This window comes from Sus scrofa, chromosome 2 (assembly GCF_000003025.6).
Source record: "Sus scrofa isolate TJ Tabasco breed Duroc chromosome 2, Sscrofa11.1, whole genome shotgun sequence".
Classification (NCBI taxonomy): Eukaryota; Metazoa; Chordata; class Mammalia; order Artiodactyla; family Suidae; genus Sus; species Sus scrofa.
In genome coordinates, this window is record NC_010444.4 from 39,489,419 (window position 1) to 39,513,348 (window position 23,930).

Here is a 23,930-nt window from a genome sequence, read left to right on the forward strand (position 1 = left end):
ATCCTTTTACAAAGCCAGGTTTACTGTATTTTTGAGAAAGGACAGAGAGCAGAGCATGGCTCTGCAATACCTCCTTCTTTAGAGAAAAGCAAACGTGGTTCTATCCATCTTTTTCTTCCCTAGGAAAAAGGATGGCTTTCGCATTAAAGGTTACTAGCTTCACACATCAGAGCAACAGATGCATCTCCTCTTCCGAGGGCTTTTCTGAATTACAGTCGATCAGGAAAATGGCTCCCAAAGGTGGCCAGAGGGACCACACCAGACATGAGTCCTTTCATCTTTACGCCGGCCTTTAATGCTAGAGGTTAAGCGAGGATGGGGCACGGGCAGGAAAGCGCATCACACAGGCTTCTCTCTGGGCAGCTCTGCCAGTGCTCGGCCCTCCTCCAACAGGAGTGTGCTCTTTTGCTCATGAAGTGACACCAAGCTCTCCAAGTTTGGGGAGAGAAAGAGCTAGAGGATGACTCGCCAGTCAGGGAAAGGGTGAGCTGACTTCCCTGTCGGGCTACCTCCTTGCACTGTACTCCCTGCTATGGTATCTAGACCCCACGGGGACACTATTTTTCATATTTCCAACCTAAGCATGGGATCCAAATTCATTTCCTTATCACCTGTTGGCACATTTGAAACAAGGCAGCATTGAGTATTTTTTTACTTTTTCTTTTTTCTAACATTGAGTACTTTTTTGCTTTTTCTTTTTTCTAACATTGAGTACTTTTTTCTATTTTTTTTTAAGGATTTTTATTTTTTCCATCATAGCTGGCTTACAGTGTTCTGTCAATTTTCTACTGTACAGCAAGGTGACCCAGTCACACAGACATGTATACATGCTTTTTCTCACATTATCATGCTCCATCATGAGTGACTAGATATATAGTTTCCAGTGCTATACAACAGGTATTTTTTTTTCTTTTCTAGCCTTGAGTGCTTTTTAAAAAACTTAAAATTAGAATGTTACTATAGATTAGTGAGGCAATAGAAAAAAACCAAGAGACCAAAAAAACCTTTGCAAGACTTCCCATCATGGCTCAGTGGTAACAACCCGACTAGTATCCATGAAGATGCAGGTTTGATCCCTGGCCTCGCTCAGTGGGTTAAGAATCTGGCATTGCCGTGGCTATGGTGTAGGCTGGCAGCTGTAGCTCCTGATTTGATCCCAGCCTGGGAACTTCCATATGCCACAGGTGCGGCCCTAAAAAGACAAAAACAAAAATAAAAACAAACAAAAAAATCCCTAGGCAAGTAGTAAGTCTACCCAGTATAAGTTCCTGACTCAGAATAAATTAAATACATGTACCACGAAACGAATGTACATGCCAGTTTGAACAGCTTTCCACATGGTGAGCTCCTACCACACACCAGGCATTAGTTTGGGTGTCTTACCTTGTTTATCTATCTTCATTCCCTGTAACAACACCGTACAAAGCAGTTGCTGAGAGTTGAAGGCAGGGGTCCTTCAAAGGTAATTAAGAAGCCCTCTCGGGACAGCAGCGTTGTAAGAACGACAAGGGTATAAAATGTAGACTTCCAGATCCTAACTCGGACATCTGAATTAGAAAGACTACGTTTGTAAAACTTGGGGATTTCTGTTTTTGGCATTTCCCTCAAGGGATGCTGGTATAGATGGCCCTTCCATCATACCTTGAGAAACAGCAGCCCAGAGTCTCGAATTCACCATCTGCCCAGACCATGGGACTTGAGCCATATGCTTCAGACCCAACAAAGAGCTCCCAGCTGAGAGCTGCCCCCTCTGCAATAGCACAGGGGCCATTTGCATATGCTGTGTCCTAATGGAAAGACGGTACTGTGGAGGCATTATTTTGGAGAGAGGTGTCATGTGTCTTAGGACTTTTCATCTCTTCAATTAGACAACGTCGATAATTTGTTTAGAACACAAGGGAACCAGGATGTAAAATGCAAATTAGAAAAATGAAATCTGGCTTCACTGTAGGAGGCATAACCTCTACTCACCCACCTGTGAAAGGGCGCCATTAACAGACAACAAACCAACTGACGACACAATATTTAGAAAGATCAGAACACAGCAATTGTTTCAAGCTATGCACATGACATCCAATACACTCCAGCCATCAGGAAAGAAGTCCTACACTTCACTGAAATGTCTTCAACCAAGAGAGGTGACAAGGACAGAAAATCCCAATTGAGCTCTAAAAAAAAATGAGAAACACTTCACATCTGACTTGCTCCTGTGGTTAAGGCTAGAACAGCCTGTTGCTGCTTCACAGATAAATAAAGTGAATCTCTGAGCGGTGAGGTGACTTGCTCTTGGGAAAGGATTAACAAAACCTTTTCCCCTTCTGCATGGGAATCTGACCTTGAGTTAACCTTCTATCTCTGTTCCCCTGGAAACTTGATAAAGGGAGAATGTCAACTGTTACTAAGCAACACTACTCCTGATAAAAATGACCCGGGATAGTTCTACCACATCTGGATTGGCCAGAGCTGTAAATGAAGTATTAACACCTGCTTGGGGCCGATCCTCATTTGGGGCTCCTGTGAGTTGCTGTGACTCTCCAGATCAGGCTCGAGCCTAGTGGGGACCACAGAGGTTATGCATACGGAGCTGTTATGAGAGATGCTGGCTTCCTTTTAAGCCAGAGAGACCCCTGCACCTGCCCTGTGTGTGTCGTTCCCTCATACCTGAGCTGTCACCTGAGGTGGGAGGCGGGGAGCGACAGCCCCTGAATGCTGCAGGGACGGCCGTCTACACCGCTGTGAGGACCACTCTGATGGAACAGAAGGGCCCACGCTGCCTTGCCGACAACCTGCCACTCCTGTCTGTGTCCCGTGGCCCCTCGGAGTGGAGTGGTGCCAGATGTGGCCAGTGATGTGCTGTGATCTGAGCATGAGCCCTGGTGAGCAGTGCACTTGACCAAAGCCACACTCTGGGAAGGTGACAGGGCCAGAACTCAAACTCAGTTAGCTGCTTTCAAAGTAAAACATTTTCTCTTGAATTGCAGGGCCCAAACCTCTTCTCCTGAGATAACTGTATTCTGGCCCAAGAGACCAGTGTAACTGGTGTAGACACTTGCCAGACAGTCTTCTGCCCTCCAGTGCCATGTGAGGTCCCTACTCTTGGAAGCATCTAATCCATCTTTCCTGCCCACCTCAACAGCTGGTCTCTTGGTTCACACAGTTTCGTTCCTAGATGATCCCCCAGAGACTTCTTTCATTGCAATGATATCCTGGTTCAAACCTCTGGGAAGGATTTTGAAGCCCTCAGACAATTGCAGCGTCTGACGGGAGTCATGCGGATTTCACCACCGATTCCCAAACAGAGGGGACGATCACCCATGAGCACTGACAGCTACCCAAGCACTCCCTCTGGCTGGGCTGACAGCTCTGGAATGGCAGTGGTCCCCTGATGACCAAGGGAGGGTCAGTGGAATGATATTGCTGTAGCTTCCCCTTTAGAGTCCGCCCCTGCCCAACCCCCACCACGGGACATGGGGTTATGAACACAGTGAGTCCAGCAGGTGCCCCTACAGATGGATGCTGGAGCAGAAGAGCGGATGACTCATTCTTTCCCAACTTCCCCTTCCTTTTCTCTCAGTGAAAATCTTGAGATGGAAACTGGGGTGCATGATACCCCCTCTCTGAAGCCCTCCCCAAGTGTCCCTGTTAGGCAGACCTTTCTCCTAACCACGTCGAGCACAGTTCTATAGGACAAGGGACACTACCCCTCCCCCGAGGCTGTCCCCACCCAAGCCTCACTGCCACTACAACCAGCCCAACGCTGGGCACCTGTGGCAACAGAATGAACAAAGGCCGGACACGACACAAAACCGGGGCACCACAACCCCATTCTCTTCTGCATGACTTGGACCATTGAATCAATTCCATCTGGTCTCAACTGTAATGTTAGATCAGCCTCTTGACTAACGGGAGAACACAGCAGCTTCTTCATGCTTACATCTCCCAATCACTAAATCTGATAAAGAACTTGCTTCCCCAACCACAAAGTGACAAGTTTATAGAGATTCTAAACTGATGGCTCTGATGTTACTTAGACATGACATCGTGCTGAAAGCTGTAAAACTCTGTCTCCAGCCACGTCTGGCTCTCCTCCTCTGCCCATGACAGGCAGGCGTGAACTAAGAGGAAGAAAGCGACCCAGAGAAAGAAGACTCGAGGAAGGAACCTGCTCCCGAAAGCACTAATGGAGCTCATGTGAGGCAAGGCCAAACAGCTAGTGAGAACTGAAGGATCCATTCCTACTGCACAGGGGCCCGGGGACAGAGGACTTTTGGCTCCCTTTATAGAAGGGGAAACTGAGGTCTGGAGAAGTTAAGTGTCTTTTTTTCTTTTTCTTTTTGCTTTTTAGGGCCACACCCATGGCATAGGGAAGTTCCCAGGCTAGGGGTCAGATCAGAGCTGTAGCCACTTGCCCACGCCACAGCCACAGCAATGCCAGATCTGAGTGGCATCTGTGACCTACACACAGTTCATGGCAACACCAGATCCCCAACCCACTGAGTGAAGCAGGAGATCAAACCTGCATCCTCATGGATACTAGCTGGGTTAATGACTACTGAGCCACAAAGGGAACTCCCAGGGTAAGTGTCTTAAGGGAGGTCATGCCAGGTGGTAGCATGCTGGACCTCAGACCCGGGTGTTTTGTACTGTGCCAAGGTCACTGGTGGTGACCCTCAGCAAGGTGTCAATAACGTGGTCCATTTGGAGCACATGATCTTGTTATTTCAGCTTCCTAAGTGAATCTGCTTCATTTCTAAAACAGTATCTTTTGCCCAAGAGAAAGAAAATACAAGTGTCAAGTGTGGACAGAGACTAGCCCTCTCATACACGGTGGAGGGGAATTATAAACAGGGATAATCTTTGGGGAGCAAAATTGGGCACTGTTATAACAACATAAAAAAATGCTAGGATCGAACAAAAAACAAAACAAAACAACTGTAAGATGTGCACACATCCTTCAATACAGCAACTGCACTGAAATGGTTGCCTACATGCAACAAAGCTACAGATGTTAACCTCAGTGCTATTTATAATCAAAAAATTAGAGGCAACTTAAATGAAAGTGGTTAAAAATATTAAGGTAAATTCCGGAGTTCTGGTTGTAGGTCAGTGGTAATGAACCCAACTGGTATCCATGAGGATGCGAGTTCAATCCCTGGCCCCACTCAGGGCAGTAGGTTAATGATCCAGTGTTCCTATGGCTGTGGTGTAGGCCAGCAACTATAGCTCCAATTCGACCCCTAGCCTGGGAAACTCCATATGCCACAGGTGCAGCCCTAAAAAGACCATACACACACACACACACACACACGTAAATTCATTCCATGGAATACTATGCAACTCTTTTTTCGGGGGGGGGCACACCCGCAGCATATGGCGGTCACCAGGCTAGGGGTTGAATCACAGCTGCAGCCACAGGCCTGTACCACAGCCACAGCAACACCAGATCCGAGCCGTGTTTGTGACCTACACCATAGCTCACGATAATGCCAGATCCTTAACCCACTGAGTGAGCCCAGGGATCAAACCCACATCCTCATGGACACTAGTCAGGTTTGTTATTGCTGAGCCACAACGGGAACTCTTTTATGAAGAGAGAATGGAGGACCTATAAAAAAAGGCTGTCCATGATTTGTTGATTTTGTTTATAAGACTTAAAATGTCATATACATGTGAGAGAGTGTGTGTATATGTGTAAGGCTCTTCTAAAAATTAAATTCTTACTAATAAGGCACTTCGGATAATTAATGGCAAAAAGTAAACACTACTCCTTTTCAAACTGTGGCAATATATGCATAAAAATATAGAAGAATGTAAACTAAGTAGTAAACAGTGGCTTTATCTGGGAGGTGGGATTCAATAGGGTTCTTTTCCTTTTAATGCATTTGTGTTGTCTTAACATTTCTATATAATGAATTTTGTAGTGAAACTAGAGGAAAGATGTCCATAAAATGAAGAAAGCCCTGTCATTCAAAAAGTACATCCTCCAAATGCAGAGAATGCAGTCGAGGAATACCAAACATGCCAAATTTGTAGGATGGACTATTAAATACTTTAGAAATGTATTAGATTTCTGGAAGCATTAACCTAGTCAAGGGATGTAAGTGAGGGAACAGAAGGAAGAAAAAACAGAGAATGTCACGAATGTTGAAAACGACAGCTATTTCCTCTCCCCTGAAAATCTCTGACTCTGGCCTGGAGCCCTAGAGGCACTTGGAGCCAGCAGAGGGAATGAAGGACCCTGGGCTTCCCGGCCACCCCACATTCCACAGGCCAGGCCTCTGCCTGATGGTTGCCCCCAAGAGTGGGAAGCCAAAGGCAGACCTAGACCATGATGGTGAGAATGATCCCACACACAACTAAGCAGGTTTTGCTAAAGGTTGAGGATGTACAGGCTTTCTTCCAAACCTGCAAAACGTGAAACCTGAATCTGCAGAAAAACTAATAGGTCATGTTGTCGTCCAGGACATTTCTGCGTTTTGTGTATTTGCTATGGACTCATGGGACGAGCTAAGGAATTGTGAGTCCTCCATTTTTTTTTCAATATGAAGGACCACCTGTTACTCTTCTGCTTTCTTACATCTCAGGTGACAGATCTGGATGATCAGAATTAAATTCCGTGAGGATGACAAAAGGGGACTCGCTTCTTTGGACATGATTTTAAGAGGCATGTTTAGTATTTGCCCACAAAGTATAAGGTGCTCTGGGGTTTTTGAAAAGCTGCCTGTTACCATTTCTGTTCATTCGTCTTAATCCTTTTTAAAAATTGGGACTAAGTGTTGAAATGTTGTTGTCCTTTATGGACAGCATAATGAATCCCTCATTGAACTTCCTGATGTGATTAGATTGAATGCTAGGAGCAGAATTCCCGGGTCAAGGGGTCATCACGTGGAAAAGCTTATGAACTGGTTCACCTGAGAATGAAATGCCAGAACACAAGGCTGTCAGGGTCTGACCGACTCACAATGCAGTTTCAAGGAAGGACAGGTCGAGAGAGTCTATCACGGAGCTGACCTCATCTGAAAGCAGTCCACACCTCAACTACAGCAGCAACCACACCCAACTCCAATTCACCTGCTCCCGAGAGCCTCTCACCCAGATTCTTCCAGGTAGAGGATGGTATCTTACGCACCAAGCACCTGTTGTGGCTTATACACGGCTAGCTGGTTGAGATATTTCTGTTCCCTCCCCACAAAGTGTATCTTCCATGTAAGACACCTACCTCAATCTGCAACCAAAGTCAGATTCAAGGGAAAACACAGAGACCATGAAGAAAGGAAGAGGAAATACGAAAGGCTCTGTAGATAGGCATTCCCTTATAGCTCAGTGGTAATGAACCCAACTAGTATCCATGAGAATGCAGGTTTGATCCCTGGCCTCGCTCAGTGGGTTAAGGATCCAGTGTTGCCGTGAGCTGTGGTGTAGGTCACAGATGCAGTTCAGATCCCGCATTGCTGTGGCTACGGTGTAGGCTGGCAGCTGCGGCTCCAATTCCACCTCTAGCCTGGGAACCTCCATATGTCACACGTACAGCCCTAATAAAAAAGAAAAAAAAAAAAGACTCTGAAGGTAAAATCACAGGGCCCCTTCACCTCAGGATGGTGGAAAAAGTATCAGTAAAAGAATACCCTACCCAGGCCTGTCCCAACCTTGCTTTGCGTCAGCTGCCCAGGACAGGAGAGGGATGAGAGAAGCACCACCCATGCCTAGAACAGCATCAGTTATTTTTACCACTGCAAATCCGTGCGGGGTTTTGAGGGAGCCACAGCCCACAAAACATTCCCCCACATACTCCCTCATTTGAGAGGGACAGGACAGAGCCAGCGTGCAAATCTGGGCATCGGATCCAGATGTGAATTCCAGCACTCAATCACCACGGAGGGCGAGTTATTCAATCTCATTTAGCCTCATTTCCTTTATCTGTAATATTGGGTGAATATTTATCTCACTGAATGTGAGGATCAAGTAACATAGGGACAATCAAATGCCCTGGCAAATACTCTGTGCTCAACAACTAAGTACCATTTCCCTTCCTGTGGACATTGAAGTCTTCCCCTCAGGCAACGCCTCTTAGAATTCGCAGCCACTGTCCTCCAGGAGGCCTCCTGGCTCTCTTGTCTGCTTGGGACCCATGGGACAACCCCTGCCCAGGACGGAGGCAGAGTGGTGGGAAGTCCCTGGCTGGGCTGCCTGGTGGCCCTGCGTCTGTGGCGGGCTCTAAGACACAGGTCTGGCTCCCAGCCCTGCTCCCTCCCACATCTGTTCCATCCCTGCGGAGCCTGTTCTTTATTCACTCAGTCTTTTGGGCACTGGTCTCTGAGCCATCCTTCAGCCTTGTTAATGTCTACTCTCCCCAAAGGACCAGGGCCAAGGGCAGGCCAGCCAGCAGCGGGCTCTGCACAGGCTTCCCTAACACGCTCCCCTTCTCCTTCAATCGGCACATCTCACACCAGCTCTCAGTGGGCAAGGATTCTAGCATTTGTACAGTATCTCTTGTGATTCTGACACCAAGCCAGGTGCCTGGGTTGGGTTCTGACTCCACCTCTGCCTGCCTGTGGTGTGATCTGAGCCAGTACTTAACTGCTTTAGATTCATGGGGATAACAACAAAACTGTTTGGGGGAATTCAATGAGGCACACAGCTGATACTCAACAAAACTTAGCTCTTTTATAAATATTACGCAGAGGATATACAGAAATGCGTTGGGAAAGCTCTGATAGGACACGCATATAATGGTCTATACTGGTACCCTTCAGGGAGAATTTTTACTTGATATAAATTTGTCCCAATTGGCAAGCATATATTATTTTACTTATTTACTTTTAAAAGGGCCGCACCCATGGCATATAGAGGTTCCCAGGCTAGGGGCGGAATTGGAGCTGTAGCCGCCAGCTTACCCCACAGCCACGGCAACGCAGGATCCGAGCTGCATCTGCAACCTACCAGCAGCTCATGGCAATTTTGCTTAAGCTGGATTCTTAACCTAGCGAGGTCAGAGAGTGAACCGGCAGCCTCATGGATACTAGTCGGGTTTGTTACCACTGAGCTGCAACAGTAACTCCACATATTCTTATTTTTGTAATTTGTTATTTTTTTAGGCCTATACTTGTGGCAGGCTATTATTTTTGTAATTTAAACACACTTTTAAAAAAGAACAGGAGTTCCTGCTGTGGTGCAATGGGATCGGCGGCATCTCTGGAGCACAGGGACACAGGTTTGATCCCTGGCCCAGCACAGTGGCTTGAGGATCCTGCGTTGCCACAGCTGTAGCACAGGTCAACCCTGTAGCTTGGATCTGTTCTCTGGCCTGAGAAGTCCAAATGCTGTGGGGTGGCCCAAACAGAAAAACATAAATAAATAAATAGTAAGAAGAACACACTTGGGTATAGTAACGAAAAGGAAAGGAGGAGGGGGGGAGGGAAGGGAGGGAGGAAAAAGAGAGGAGAAGAAGAAGAAGAAGGAGAATAAAAATGGTTTGCTCGAGGCAGAAGCCAAAGGCTGGATCAGAGACGTGAGCGGTAGAGACATTCTGCTCGTAGCTTCAGTGCTGCTTGCAGAACTCCTGACATGCCTTGTGTGAGAGAGCTTCTGCCGCGTACATGTCAGCCCTCCATAGCCTTCCTCGGTATTCCAGGTAGGGCTGGGGTGGGGGGAAGCCCAGCACCATTGGATCAAACTATTCAGGGTTGGAGGGGTGGGTTGGGCAGGTTCTGATCTCGTTCAGGGTGGGAGGGCCACCCAGTCCCCTGGAAGCAGGAGGCAGCTCTCCTGGGTCCCAGGGGAGGAGAGGGGTACCTCCAGGACAAGCCCTAGGAAGCGTCCACACTGCCAGGCAGAAAGTGCATCCAAGACATCTGGACAAGACCCCTGAAGAAGTCTAGACCCCATGTTGCCTGGGAGGAATAATGAGGGGCTCTGCCTGTTACTGAAGAGTCTTCTGAGCACTCTCAAACTCCTCTATTTCTCCAGTGTCTCATGAGACACAGACCTCAGCAAGCAAAGCTTTTACTACCTCTGTGCAAGAGTCCGCACAGGGCTACCTACCTCTTTCCCCCAAGCTCAAAGCTCAGTACTATGCAAAGTAAAAAAAAAAAAAAAAAAATCGTATCTTTTTTTGCTAAGAGTTACATCATCAGAAGGCCAAGAAGAATGCTGCCTACTCCTTATGTGAAGCCAAGATATGCATTGAGCCAACCCACATGTCTGACTGTTTCAAAGGGTGAAAAGCCCCTTGTTCCTAACTCCCTGCACCTCACTTCTGATGGGTAAAAACCTTATCAGCTCACAAAATGCACACCCAGGAAGCTTCATTTCTAGAAAATCACCTACAGTTCAGAGCATGTTCTATGAAAATTTATTTTCAAATTGCAAATGCTATATTGCTTCTATGTGTCTTCTGGGTCCCACACAGGCAAACACAGCTATTCCTGCTGACAACTATGAATACATACTATTTTCTCCACCTTATTAATACCTCTGCTAACCAAGTTCCTGCTGGCCAAGCATGTCCTTGTACCCATTCCCATCCCTCTATTTGCAACCCGACACTTACCCAAAGTAACTGAATCTGCTATAAAAGGAAGGCGCCAGGAAGGACCCCAATAGCTGGCTTACCTTTCTCGTGGCTGCTGGGTGGTGGGGGCGGGGGTGGGGAAGTGACCGGTTTGGACTTGTCATAGTTGTTAAAGCTCTGGCTCCGTCGGTTGTTAGCAGTGGCTGATCCTCCGCGTGTTTTGGCCTCGCTGCCTGCAGCGGATACCCTCGCGGTAGGACCTGGAAGTCTAAAATGCAAAAGCAACAGAGTAATGGACTCAGTCTCAAGAGAAGGGCAGTGTCTCAGAAGAAGGAACTGCAGCCATGCAGGAGGCAAAAGAAACCACTGGAGACATCAGGTCTATGGAGGTCTGCCGGTTGAGGACTTAGTGGAAACACTACAAACATCTAGGCTAGTAATGATCCCATTAAAGTTCAACAGCAAAGCGTGAGCAGTTTTCCCTTGAGCAGAGAGGGACACGTTGAAGGAAAAATATATGACTATGTTTGCAGATTAAAATACAATCTTGGGAGTTCCCATTGTGGCTCAGTGGTTAACAAATCCAACTAGGAACCATGAGGTTGTGGGTTTGATCCCTGGGCTTGCTCAGTGGGTTAAGGATCCAGCGTTGCCATTGACCCCTAGCCTGGGAACCTCCATATGCCGCAGGAGCAGCCCTAGAGAAGGCAAAAAGACAAAAAAAAAAAAAAAAAAAAAAATCTTGGTGCTCCCATTGTGGCTCAATGGAAATGAATCAAACTAGCATCCACAAGGATGCAGGTTTGATCCCTAGGCTTGCTCAGTGAGCTAAGGATCTCTCGGATCCCACGTTGCTGTGGCTGTGGCATAGGCTGGCAGGTGTAGCTCCGACTGGACCCCTAGCCTGCAAACCTCCATATGCCTTGGGTGCGGCCCTAAAAAGACAAAATATAAAATAAAAATCTCTCTTTTTCTCTTGCATGAGTAATTTTGCCTTTAAAATAGGGCCAAACCATGTCATCTCTAGTTCTATCAAAGGTGGAACAAAATGGCCTGTTGAGACTCCAGACTGTTTGCCTTATGTGCATCTTCTCTGACCGTCACGGAAAATGGTTTTTGGCATAATCTAGGGATTTAGGTATCAAGAAAAAGACATCATTTATCATGGTCAGAAAGGGAAGTGCCACCTCAGAACCCAACACCTCTGCAATGAAAACTCATGGCCTGGGTGGAATCATTTGTTCAGAGATGCATTTTCCTTCAATACCAGACAACCCGTCTCCTTAAACAATACTCTGACTCTGAAGCCCAGCTTCTCTACGCAGCTGATGGATAAAATCGCACATTCTTTCTGTAAAATGAGCAGGGATCTGTTAGCCTGAAGACAAACATACACTTTCCCTTTAAATCAAACACTTTACTGTTGGGAGATTTGGGAAATAAAGTCAGCAGACTTCTCTATGGTAATGTGTCTAAAGATATTATGGCCCATTCCCCAAAGAGTTAAGGGCAAGACTCCCCAAATCAGAATCCTGGTTCAGGGACTCCTAAGCAGACTGTTTCCAACCATTAAAGTTGAAAGATGAATAAATGATGAAATATTTCATTATATCTTTGAGCGAAACCCCACTTAGTGGTGTTTAAAAGCCACGGGAACCACCGTCGACCAGCATGAGATCTAGTGATAAGTCTGAATTTTCAACTCATAAACCTTTCAGCCTGCTCTTTCCACACAAATCTGTAAGCACCAAAGAAGCTTGCAGTCTGGAAGCATTTTAGATGGAAGCAGGCAAACACTTTCAACTTTTTTCTTGTTGGCTGAGCAAGAAAGATGGCTGTAGAGTAAACACAGAACATGAGCTGGTGTGAGAGGACTGTAAAATTTATACAGTTAAGAAGAAGCTGGCCCACGTCCTTCACTGGGAGCTAGCAGAGAAGGAAGGGGGGAAGTTCTTCCCCCAAGGAAGTGATGGAGGGAAGGCCCCACTTCCCACTGCACTACAACGACGACAACGATCTGTCCCTCTGTTAATTTATCCTGTCTTGCTTGGAGAAGGTATTCACCCCATGAAGACAGGCACAGAGTCGGGGGCCAAACCAGCAGTACCAGCCAGTGCCTATGTTTGGGGACAGAAGTGACCAGCTCAACAGATCAAGGAGCTCAAGCTCTCAGTTCTGCTTCCAAGGCAGAGGGCATCCTGCAAGCCCTCCCAGGTGGACACTGTTATCTGAGGACTCATAGCCAACAGCAGAGCTGCTGCAGGTACAGACCCAGGGCCCCTCTGGGCCAGATGGTACAGGAGTCTTTGTACCCACAGATAGGCCTGGGAAAGGCTTATGGACTTGTTCCAAGATAATGTCACAGTAACAGCTTTAAGGGGTGTAGAGCAACACAGATCACAGCATTCTGCTCCAGTGGGGAACTGGCAGAGAACAGGGAAGTGAAAAGCAACTGGGTCAGGGGTGGGGGGGGCGGGGAGGATGGACTGGGAATTTGGGATTGGCATATGTACGCTGACATTTAATGAAATGACTGGCTAAAGGGGTCCTGCTTGCTGTGTAGCACAGAGAACTCTACCCGATATTCTATGATAATCTAGGTGGGAAAAGAATCTGAAAGAAGATGCATGTGGGTACATGTATAACCGAATCACTTTATCGTACAGGAGAAATTATCACAACCTTGTAAATCAACTATACTTCAATAAAACTTTAAAAAATGGGGGGGGGGGAAAGCATCAATGAGGGGGTTAAAGATGCATTCCTTTCAGAGTTGCTAGAGGCCCCACTGCCCTGATCTGGGACTGGACCACAGATTTGTCAGGGCAGCACAGGGTCTTTATACAGGCAAGAAGTTCAAGTATTGGACAGGATGGCCACAACTTTGAATGAGGTTGGCAGTCTGCTCCTCCGTGAGGCAGTGTGGTATAATGCATAAAATAAGGACTTTTTCTATACATGTGACATTGAACCAGTCTTACCAGCTGAGATTTCTGTTCTGTACCTATAACTTTGTAATAATAATAAAGTATATCCAAGGGAATAGTTGTAAACTTGAGGACCATGTGAGGGCACAGTGAGAAGTTGGCAGTCTGCAACCTGGCAGACAGCCTTCATCAGAATGTGACCATGCTGGCACCTTGATCTTGGCCCTCCAGCCTCCACAACTGTGAGCAATGAATAAACCTATGGTGTTTTATTACAGCAGCTCAAAGAGACCATCACAGGGTTCTGGATCCATCTTGATCTTTTTTTTTTTTTGCTTTTTAGGGCTACACCTGAGGCATACGGAGGTTTCCAGGCTAGGGGTCGAATGGGAGCTACAGCTGCCAGCCTACTCCACGGCCACAGCAACTTGGGATCTGAGCTGTGTCTGCGACCTACACCACAGCCCATGGCAATGCTGGATCTTCAACCCACTGAGCAAGGCCAGGGATCAGATCTGCATCCTCATGGTTAGTAGTTGGATTCACTTCCGCTGGGGCCACAACAGGAACTCCCGATCTTATCTCGATCTTGAGGGGCTGACTGAACCTAGCTCACATCTCAATGCCATAAGTACTAATAAAACGATATAAAAGGTCAGGAGTAATTCAAAGAAGGAAAACAATGACCTCGGAAGTTGGTGGAATGGTCAGGGAAGATACCAAAGAAAAGCGACCCCAGAGCAAGCTGTGGCATATGGAATGAGAATGTGAACAGAGGGCAAGAAGGTAGGGGGCAGAGGGAAGCCTGTCCCAGAGGAAAGAAAGGCCAGCGTGTGCTGGGGTTTGGGGGACAGTGTGGGAGGACATGAGGCTGGAAAAACGGGGCCAGCCTCCACCATCAGACTATGCATCTTGGACTTGGTCCTGTCCCCAGCAAGGAGGCATTCATCCAGGAGGCTGAAAGCAGGACTAGAGTTGAAAAGCACAGTAGCTGCCAGTTTACGGTGACAAGCGCTCCCGGCGAACATTTTGAAGTTCATTATTGTTAACATCCTGGGGCATCAGGGGAACTTCTCTCAAGGCCCAGCCTGGCAGCAGCTGCTGTCCCTATCAGCCTCCTCCTCTGCTGCAGAGCTGGGTCTTGCTCAGTGGAACAGCTGCAGGTCCTACAACAGATGCTGCCCGCAGTGCCTGCCTCATCGAGAAAAAGCAGCAAGAAGGGAGTGCGGCAAGCTGACCTCAAACACTTTACCCCCTGCATCATCCAAGCACCAGAAGGTTCCAAAGGCTCCTTTGCAAGAGGAACTACACTTTCTACGATCATTCCACCTCCAACCCAGTTTCAAAATGACAGAAGACACAGATGGGTTCTTTGAAATGCACACATGTTGCTTTTTGAAAAAACAAAGTTGAAGGGAAGAGGTATAACCAAGAGGCAGAGGAAAAATCCTGCTGCTACGGGAGCCATGGTCAATTTCTCCAAAATGTGCACAGCCCAGCCCTGGCGGTACAGCTGTCATTCCTGGCACGTAAGCTTCTTGTGCAACCCAGCTCCACGTGCTGGCACGTGCTGATGGGAAGAAAGCCGTTCTTCTGCCCAAACCACTTCAAAGGCCGGGAGCCGAAAATGGGCCTCCCAGGGAGGGATGGCAGCTTGTGTGCACATGCTCAAGACCTCGGGGGCTGGAGGTCATGATCAGAGATGCTTTTTGCTAGACAAGATGATTAAACGCTAAATCTCTCATCTCCATGGCGCAGCTTTTCAGCAGCTGGGCAGAGAGGACCGAATGTCTAGCCTCACCAGGAGATGGTCGTGAAGGGGTGAACTCTGTGGGACTCGCTAGAGCTGGTCCAGGTCAACCCAAACTGCCACCATCGCTCGCTCGGCTAGTTATGGTGCACTGATCACAGGCCAGGGAGTACAGGGCTAGAAATGATTTGCTTTCATCCACGTAGCCCTGTGAGTGAGGCAGACCCACTCCACTTTACCAGTAAAGAAACACAGGTTCCTGGAGATTAGATAACTGGTCCAGGTAACATAGAAGTGGTGAAAATGGGGGCGGCTAAATTTCCCAGCAAAGCTGCTCCCTTAGTTACTCTGTTTCAATGCCTTGCATGGGGAGAATAAGCCTCAATCCCTGAGGCTCACTGGGGATGCCAAGAGGCAACACAGTGGTCAAACGCAGAAATTCATGGAAACCCATCCCTGTGCCAGTTCCCTCCATAAACTCTTCCAGAGCTAGATTCAAGGCTGAGGCTTCCCACCCTGCTCCATGGCCCTGGTGCCTATCAAGATGTTTGCACTTGAACAAGAGACCCATCTGCTGAGTTCCAAGAGAGGGTCCGACTCAGCCAGAGGAGTGGGGTGGGCTCTTTCTTTTGGCAACCAAACTTCACTGCTACCCTTGGTGGTGCTGATCAGCTAAAACGCTTATCAAGATAGTGCTCAGTCACCATGCCATAGAGTAAGGAAAAAAAAAAAAATGTATTGGGGAAATAACAATTGATTACAATAAAATAAAATATAAAATATCAAAACTCTAAAAAAAAAAAAAGATTGTGCTAAAGGCTAGGGGGCAGGGAAGGCAAGGAGGAGTGTCAGGCAAATAATAAAATCAGGAATATCCCTTTATTGGGCTCATCAGAAACAAAATGCATCCAAAAGAAACTCTAGGTGAGGGACAGGACCCCGACAGGAAGCCAGACCTTGGCTTTGGTCAACCTGGAAGCCCTGTGTCCAGCATGCCCTCAGGGCAGGGCAGGCACACACTCCTCCTTCGGTTCTTCCTCTTTCCCCTTCCCCCTTTTCCATCATCTGGGACTGATAACAGATCACTCACGGGATGGGCATGTGCTTCCAATTAGGTACTTTCCCAGCCAGCTCCTGTTTTCTCTCTGTTCCAGAACTAGGCACGTCGTGGGAACAAACACTAGATTTCAGGTTTCCTCCAATATCCCCACCCCCTGCTACTTCCCGTCCTGTGTATGGACTTTGTATGACACTCAGGGAAAAAAAAAAAAAAAAAAAAAGGGGGGGGGAGCCCAGTTTACCAGTGCAGTGTTTGGGGAGGTGGCGGTGGTCTGTTGGACTTGGGCTTGTGCTGTTAAGAGAAAAAAGCCACCTCTGGCACAGTGCTTATGGACTGCATGTTTCCATCCCTTGGTCCCCAAATTCATTGCATCCCCAGTGCGATGGTATCTGCAGATGGGGTCTTTGGGAGGGAATGAGGTTGTGAAAGCAGAGCTCTCATGATGGGATCAGCAGCTTAGAGGAGTGGGGAGAGTTCATGCTTTCTTCCTGCTCTCTGCTGCGTAAGGGTGCAGGAAGAGCATGCACGCCCGGAAACCAGGAAGAGGACTCTCCTCAGAATCCGATTGTGCTGGCACCCGGGTCTCGGACTTCCCAGCCTCCAGAACTGTGAGAAAGAAATTTCTGTCCCGTCACCCAGTGTATAGGAGGGTGTCACAGCAGCCTGAGCTAAGACACATGGCTACGAGATGCGGTGATGAACATAGGTCCCCAGCACCAAATGTGGGTGACATGCTGATTTGTTCTGCAGAGAAGCAGCTGCCCTGTGGCTTCTCCTCCCAGTCAGGCAGAGCCTGCATTGCATTGTGCCTCCCTATGTGTAAACTTTTTAGAAAAGTTAACTCTGATAAGGAAAGGCAGCCACCCGGAGCCTAAGCCATGTGGATGTTCTGTATGTGTTACGTGAATACAGAGAGAAATGCAGCCTGGGCATCCCTTTAGCTCTAAGTGAGAATTCAGTGAGAAAGAAATGCGAGCCAGAATGAAGAGGAGATTCTATTTGTCAGGATGCAACATGAGGCAAAAGGCTGGGAGTAGGAGTTGAAACCTAAGATTTAAACAGCAGCCTCAATAACCACATAAATGCCAGAATTCGAGGAGGGGGAGGAGAGGAGAGACGTAACCAAGGGGTTAAAGTGAGAGTTCTGGAGTTAGATCACCTGGGCTCACATCTCAGTTTTTCCACTTTCCATGTGACTTTGGTAACTTACCAAACTTCCTAAATTTTAGTTTCCTCATTTGTAAAATGGGGATAATAAATGACCTACCATAAGAAGAGTGATGGGAATATTAAATAAGGTAATGCATTCAAATTGGTACAGGCATTCAATAAATGTTAGCTGTTGACACCTTTAAAATAACAGTAGATACAAGGATGTAACCGGCATTTACCATCCCCCTGAACAGGTCCCCACAGGATGCAGCAGATCCAAACACTGAATCAAGAAAATTAGTAATGAGCATGTCCCATTTTTATTTTCAGGGTACTATCTGTCCATGGTACAGGCATCCATGGTAAGACCATCCAGAAATAAAAATGAGACATAGGCTTATGCTTTGTCTCCTTTGAACAATTGGGTTCATGCCTCAGGTCTTTAAATACTCAAGAAAGAAACCAATCCCACATTAGTAATTTTACTAACAGCCACAATAACAAAAAGCACAACACACAAATGAGATGCAGGTGAGGTGGGGTCAGGGCCGGGACAGAGCAGGGAGCCCAACTCATCAGAAAACCTCTGCAGAAAACCACCTGGAAACTCACCTCTCTTTAAATCGGAATGGACTTTGATGTCCAAGCAATCGAAGACAAAAATTAGAGAAATGCAGAAACAGTATATACAACTCCAGCTCACTTAGGTTCAATCACACACATACACATACCTACCCCCCTTCAGCAACCCCACAGCCACTCTCAACTCTTCAACACTGGGTCATCAGCCAAAGCATGTTTGGTTTTCCTGAACTGCAAACATGGCAAGGGGAGAGGGACCAAAAGGAAACGAAGCCAGAACAAAGGGGTTGGGTTGAAACCATGCTTTGCAAGAGGCGGGGAAAGTCTAACCTAGAGATCTTTTTCTGACCCAGAGTGAAGCGGATGATTTTGCTTTGTGATGAGTCCTTGGAGTTTGCACTGCATGACAGGAAAGAAAAAAAGTGGAAGAGATGAGTGAGGGGAGAGAAGACGCGTTAGACACACATATAAGTAACCGGAGTCCTAGACCAATGGAGGTGCTCCTGGGGCTCCCTCTGCCCACTTCCCCCACAACACGCAGCCTTCTTGCTAGATCTGATCTGATCAATGCCCAACATGAAGAAGTTGCTATCAAGATTACTGGAGAACTTCGGGGTTCTCTTTCTCTTTCTTTTGTTAAACTCCAAATATCTTTTCTGCTCTCAGTCATTGTAAGGCCATCTTTCACAGTAAGATGCTGAAGCCAGGGGTCTCTGACAAGTAAACTTTGTACCTTTCTAAAGCACTTAGAAGTTTCTAGTTCACATGCTTTGTCAATAATGTCCTGAATATCCCATAAAGTTGACCCACGGCAAGGGTGGAGATGTTTTCAAGTTTGGCTGCTCTTGGGAACCTTTGGTCTCAATGGTCTAAGAGAGGATCATTCAAAGTCTTCTGAACTTGCTAAATCCTGGGCTTTAAACCATAGCTTTATGATTGTGAAGACTCATGGTTGGACTTAGTGAAAAGTGAAGCTTATTTCAACTTATCGACTGCCTGATGAAAGATGGAAATATTTCTCTTTCTTGCGTCCGTATATCCCATATCATAAAAGGATATGAAGTGAGAAATGCAATGTTAGTGTCCCTAGACTTAGGAAGTGAAGGAAGAGACGGAAGAGGCTGAATTTTTTTTTAAAAAAAGCAATTTTCTGGATTTTTCCTAAAGAGCTAAATATTGATAATATGTTAAGGTAGACACACCCGGAGAGGCATTTCATGAGATGAAATGCGGATCGACTTCTCAGCGATCACATAAATTAATGAGAAGAGCTCAAGGGGTAAAAAGGAGTCTATTCAGCCAGCACAGAGGAGGTGCTCTGATTCCCTCACACCAGTATCTCAAATCTCCTTGCTCAGCTTCCACGGCTCTTTCATTTAAAAACATTATGGAAAAGTTGTCAAGTGTCATCATTTGCTATCCTGAGAGGTATGGTATTTAGGCATGTCTGCCTCTGGCAGAGTTCTAATGAAGGGTTAACACAAACCTGGCATTTGGGGGGTTTCACCAACATTTGACATTAGTGATCAAGGATCCAAACCATTATCCTTGGGACTCTGGTTATCAAAGTCAGAATCTTAGGGATAGAAGTACAGTGGAACTGGAGTTCCCTTCATAGCACAGTGGAAACAAATCCGACCAGTATTCATGAGGACTCGAGTTCAATCCCTGGCCTCGCTCAGTAGGTTAAGGATCCGGCATTACCATGAGCTTTGGTGTAGGTCACAGATGTGGCCTGGATCCTGAGTTGCTGTGGCTGTGGTGTAGACTGACAGCTGTAACTCAGATTCAACCCCTAGCCTGGGAACCTCCATATGCCACATGTGTGGCCCTAAAAAGCAAAAGAAAGAAGGAAAAAAAGACACACAATGGAACTAAGCTAGAGATGTAACTTTACTGTTCTTAAACTTGTAGCCAGAACATGAGCATGGGCTATCACATCTCTAGACCTTGAGAACAAGATGATCAGGAGCTTCCCCTGCGGTGCCACAGGATGAGGGGCATCTCTGCAATGCCAGGACACAGGTTCAATCCCAGGCCCGGAACAACAGATTAAAGGATCCAGTGCTGATGCAGCTGTGGTACAGGTTGCAACTGTGGCTCAGATCTGATCCCTGGTCCAGGAATTCCATATGCCGTGGGGCAGCCAAAAAAAAAAAAAAGAAAAAAGAAAAGAGGGAAAAAAAGAACAAGATTACCCTCTGGAAGTAAAATTAGAAAGTATCAATATGTAATGCATCAAACCAATCATCTGCAGACGTAACCCAATCTGGGCCAAAGAAAGGATGAATGAGGACATACAGCAACTCCAAAGCCCAGTTTGTGTCACCACACTGCAGGGTCAGGGAGCCGAGATGGCAGGTACCACTCTGGAATAAATGGATATAAAAACCTGGCTTAAGTGAGGTTGGCTCATCTATGTCAAGCCTTTATTAAGAGTAGGATGCTCTTTCTTACCGGGAGATGGGTGTCCTGACTAGAACATCTGGTTCTTTTGAGAAGACAAATGCTTACAATGGAAATAGAGGCTTCAGGCTAGCATGGTTAAGTGACACAAACCTAGTGTTTCTCGACACACGTTCCTTGGAACCCTGTGTCATGAGATGCTCTATAAACTAAGAACATCTCAAGCTGTGGCTCAGTTTGAGGATGCCTCCTATGCTCTCTTCTGATGATTCTCAGTGCACATGTGTCCTTCCAGCTTCCTTATCTCAAGAAATGCCACCATTTCCCTAACTGCTCAGGCCAGAAATCTAGGCTATATTTAGATTCCTTTCTCCCTCACTCCAGAGTCCTTTTGGCTCATCCTCCAACATACCCTGAACCGGTCCATCTCCGTATGTGTTCCACCACCTTGATGCAAGCCACTGTCACCTACAGGACCACAGAAGCTTCCGAGCTGGGTCCCTCCTTTATTCTTGCTCCTCCAGTCTTATTCTCTAAGAAGGGCAGATGTGGTTTTAATTTAAAAAAATGACTCTCTCTCTCCTGCTCCAGATTTTCCAATGGCTTTCAACCTTCAAGATGCAATAGGAACTCTTCAGCCAGTATAGCCATCACTGTGACCTGGCTTCAGGGCCATGGGCCTACACAACTCCAGGGCACCAGCCACGCTCTCTTCCATGCTTAGAGGCTAGCAACCCTCTTTGCTTAGAAGCTGCTTTTCACTTCCGGCCTCCCTGCACCCACTGAACTCTAGCCACAGTTGCCTTCTTTCTACTCGTCCAACCTGCTAATCTTACTCCTACCACAGGGCCTTTGCACCTGCTACTCCCTCTGTCTGATCTGTTCCACACTCTCATGGCTAGTTCCCTGTCATTCACATTTCCACTTTGGTGTCCTGTGCTCAGAGAAACCTTCCTTTCAACCCAATCTCAATTATCAATATCAACCCAACCTCAATTATCAATCCAATCCCTGGGAATCCCATCACTGTACTATACTACCACTCTTTGCCATTTCTCTTCCCCTTTTATTTGCCTGCCTCCTCCAGTAAAATGTAGGGAGTGGGCACCTTGGCTATCTCATTCGCCCTACCCCTGCCCCAAGTGCCTAGAACAGTGTCTGGCACACAGAAGGCCTCTAAACGCTAAATGGAAAGATGAATGCATACTGGCAGATTCAAGGATCTGAGGAGACCCTGCAGCAACAGGTATAACAACTTATTTCCCAATGTCCCCCCCACAGAACCCTTCCCCTGCAAGTTGCCATCCGGGGAATAAGCACTCTGTAGAACGCCGTGTGGGAAATGATGCCAGATCAATCACCCCAGTCCACTGGGGACCTCCAATCCTCACAGAGGACCTCTGACCAGAGAATGGCTCCCATCCAGGTGGCACCCCATCTTCAGGGCAAAGATGAGAGGCTGGTGACCTGGCAGTCTATTCCTCATTGTATCCCTACTAGCCCCTATATTTCCATGTGACTTGGATATAATTAGATAATTAATTAAGGGCTCTGATTTACATTACTTTTCTCACTGCTGGTTTTAACACCATCACAAGTGGAAAACAGCACTTCTCCTGGGGGAAAACAGCTATGACCATCTATAAGGCGACTGCTTTATTTGAACCACTGTGTGCGTTGCCCAAGTACAATGAACTACTAAGCGTATGAAGGTGTGTGAGAAAAGCTGTGATTATTAATGCTGGTGCTTTGGGGGACTGGAAGAAAAAGATCATTCCTCTTTAGCAATCATTAAATGAAATCAAGCAATCAATTTGATCAGTGGCATTTAGATTTGACAGCTAACGGTTTTTGGCTAAAAAGAAACTAATGGTTATTGTGGACTTTTCTCCAAAACTTTACCATGAATCAAGAACTTTTTGGTTCCTAATCCGCTTTTTTTCCCTGTCTTATGAAAAATGTTTCATGAGATGATCTTTTGTGAGCTGCTCAGGAATGCAACTATTCACATCGTAGCAGAGTAGATGGTGACTGTCCTGGCGTCCTGCCGGCATATCATCCTATGGCAATGCTGGCAAGCATCAGTCCCTCTGGAAAGAGCAACAAAATCTAGGCCCTACTTCCCAAAGCAGAGGACCACAGCTGATACGGCTACCCAGTCTCTAGCATCAACAAAGCCCATTCCCATGTCATGGTAACTGCTCCCATCTGGGGATGCTGGCCCTCTCAGAGGAGGGGGCTGCCTCTTTTCCTGCTGAAAACCACTTGCCACCTTTCTTCTGCGACCTTTTTGTTGCTGTCATTCTTTTGTCTTTTTACGGCCACACCTGCAGCATAGGGAGGTTCTCAGGCTAGGGGGTGAATCGGAGCTATAGCTGCTGGCCGACACCACAGCCACAACAATGTGGGATGTGGGATCCAAGCCGTGTCTGGGACCTACACCACAGCTCATGGCAACACCAGATCCTTAACCCACTGAGCAAGGCCAGGGATCGAACCTGTGTCCTTGTGAATACTGGTCAGGTTCTTAACCACTGAGCCACAGACTCCTAACTTTGGTGTGTTTTTTTTTTTGAGTAAGATGGAAAATGTTGGCCATGCAAAAGTCAATCAAATACTCAGTGGAACTCCCTTCTGTGATCTTAGAAGTTCTCTTCTGGCAAAGCAGAGGCATCTGCTGGAGGAGAACTTTTGTCTCCACTAAGTGAAATTTACTTGAGCCTCTAACACTGAACTCCCAGCCTGTAGGCAGACACGCAAAAGAAGTTTGAAGTCTATTTTAGAGGCTGTTTTATTGCCTGTGAGCGTGTGTGTAAGAGGCCAGAGTTGAGGCAGGAGCAGCTAATTAGTTTTAGCTGCTGGCGATTCTGATCTATAAAAGTCCACATCTCCGCCAGGCACATCCATTTCAAGGTCAGGCTAATTCCCCACTAACCGCTTGTAGTTCTCAGCACCGAAGATGCGCAAATGAAAAACACGCCCAGTACAGGCAGAATGTGGTCAGTGTGGCGGGAGAGCCCTAAAAAAGGTAAAATGGTCAGTTGGCAAGGAGCGCCCACCTGGACTGCATCTCCGCTTGTGCTTTTGACTGCTGATGCGGTGCTGGCTGGTGAGGCTGGCACAGGGCTTGAGGAGTGCCAGCCTGGCACTGGGAGGGAGCCCCGGCCACCTGGGACACGGCGGGCGGCAGCGGCGAGGGAAGGTGAGGCTTCTGGGGCTGGGGCTGCTGCTGCTGCTGTTTGTACCGGGAGAGGCTGAAGAAGAGGCCTAGAATGGCCTTGAGGTTTCCATTCCTGATTTCTGCAAGACAATAAAGAGATCCAGGTTAGAGGAGGCACCCTTTCTGGGGATCCCTTTCTTGCCCATTCAATAGGCTGCTTCAGTCCTCGCAGACATGTCATTCCTCTGGGATATGACAGATTTCCTGAATATGTCGTTGGTATCATAGTCAATGAAAATCAGCAGAAATTAGTAGACTCTCCCCACTGGGGTGGGAGGAGATACACGAGGCAAGTTGCAACTGGGATGCCTGGAGAGGGCCAG

General features: G+C 47.1%; 1 protein-coding gene across 14 annotated transcripts in view; it reads right to left on the bottom strand.

The window, feature by feature from the left end:
• The window catches only part of NAV2 (neuron navigator 2), an 819,601-nt gene that overhangs the window by 225,480 nt on the left and 570,191 nt on the right, over positions 1-23,930 (bottom strand). For 9 of the 14 annotated variants that reach the window (XM_021085309.1, XM_021085308.1, XM_021085307.1 and 6 more), the window contains 3 exons: positions 23,447-23,687; positions 18,312-18,380; positions 10,612-10,778 (listed from right to left, as the gene is read on the bottom strand). In XM_021085309.1, coding sequence (XP_020940968.1) covers positions 10,612-10,778; positions 18,312-18,380; positions 23,447-23,687 — 477 coding nt within the window. The remainder of the gene's footprint in view (positions 1-10,611; positions 10,779-18,311; positions 18,381-23,446; positions 23,688-23,930) is intronic. The other 5 variants (XM_021085311.1, XM_021085312.1, XM_021085306.1 and 2 more) reach the window with 1 other exon arrangement.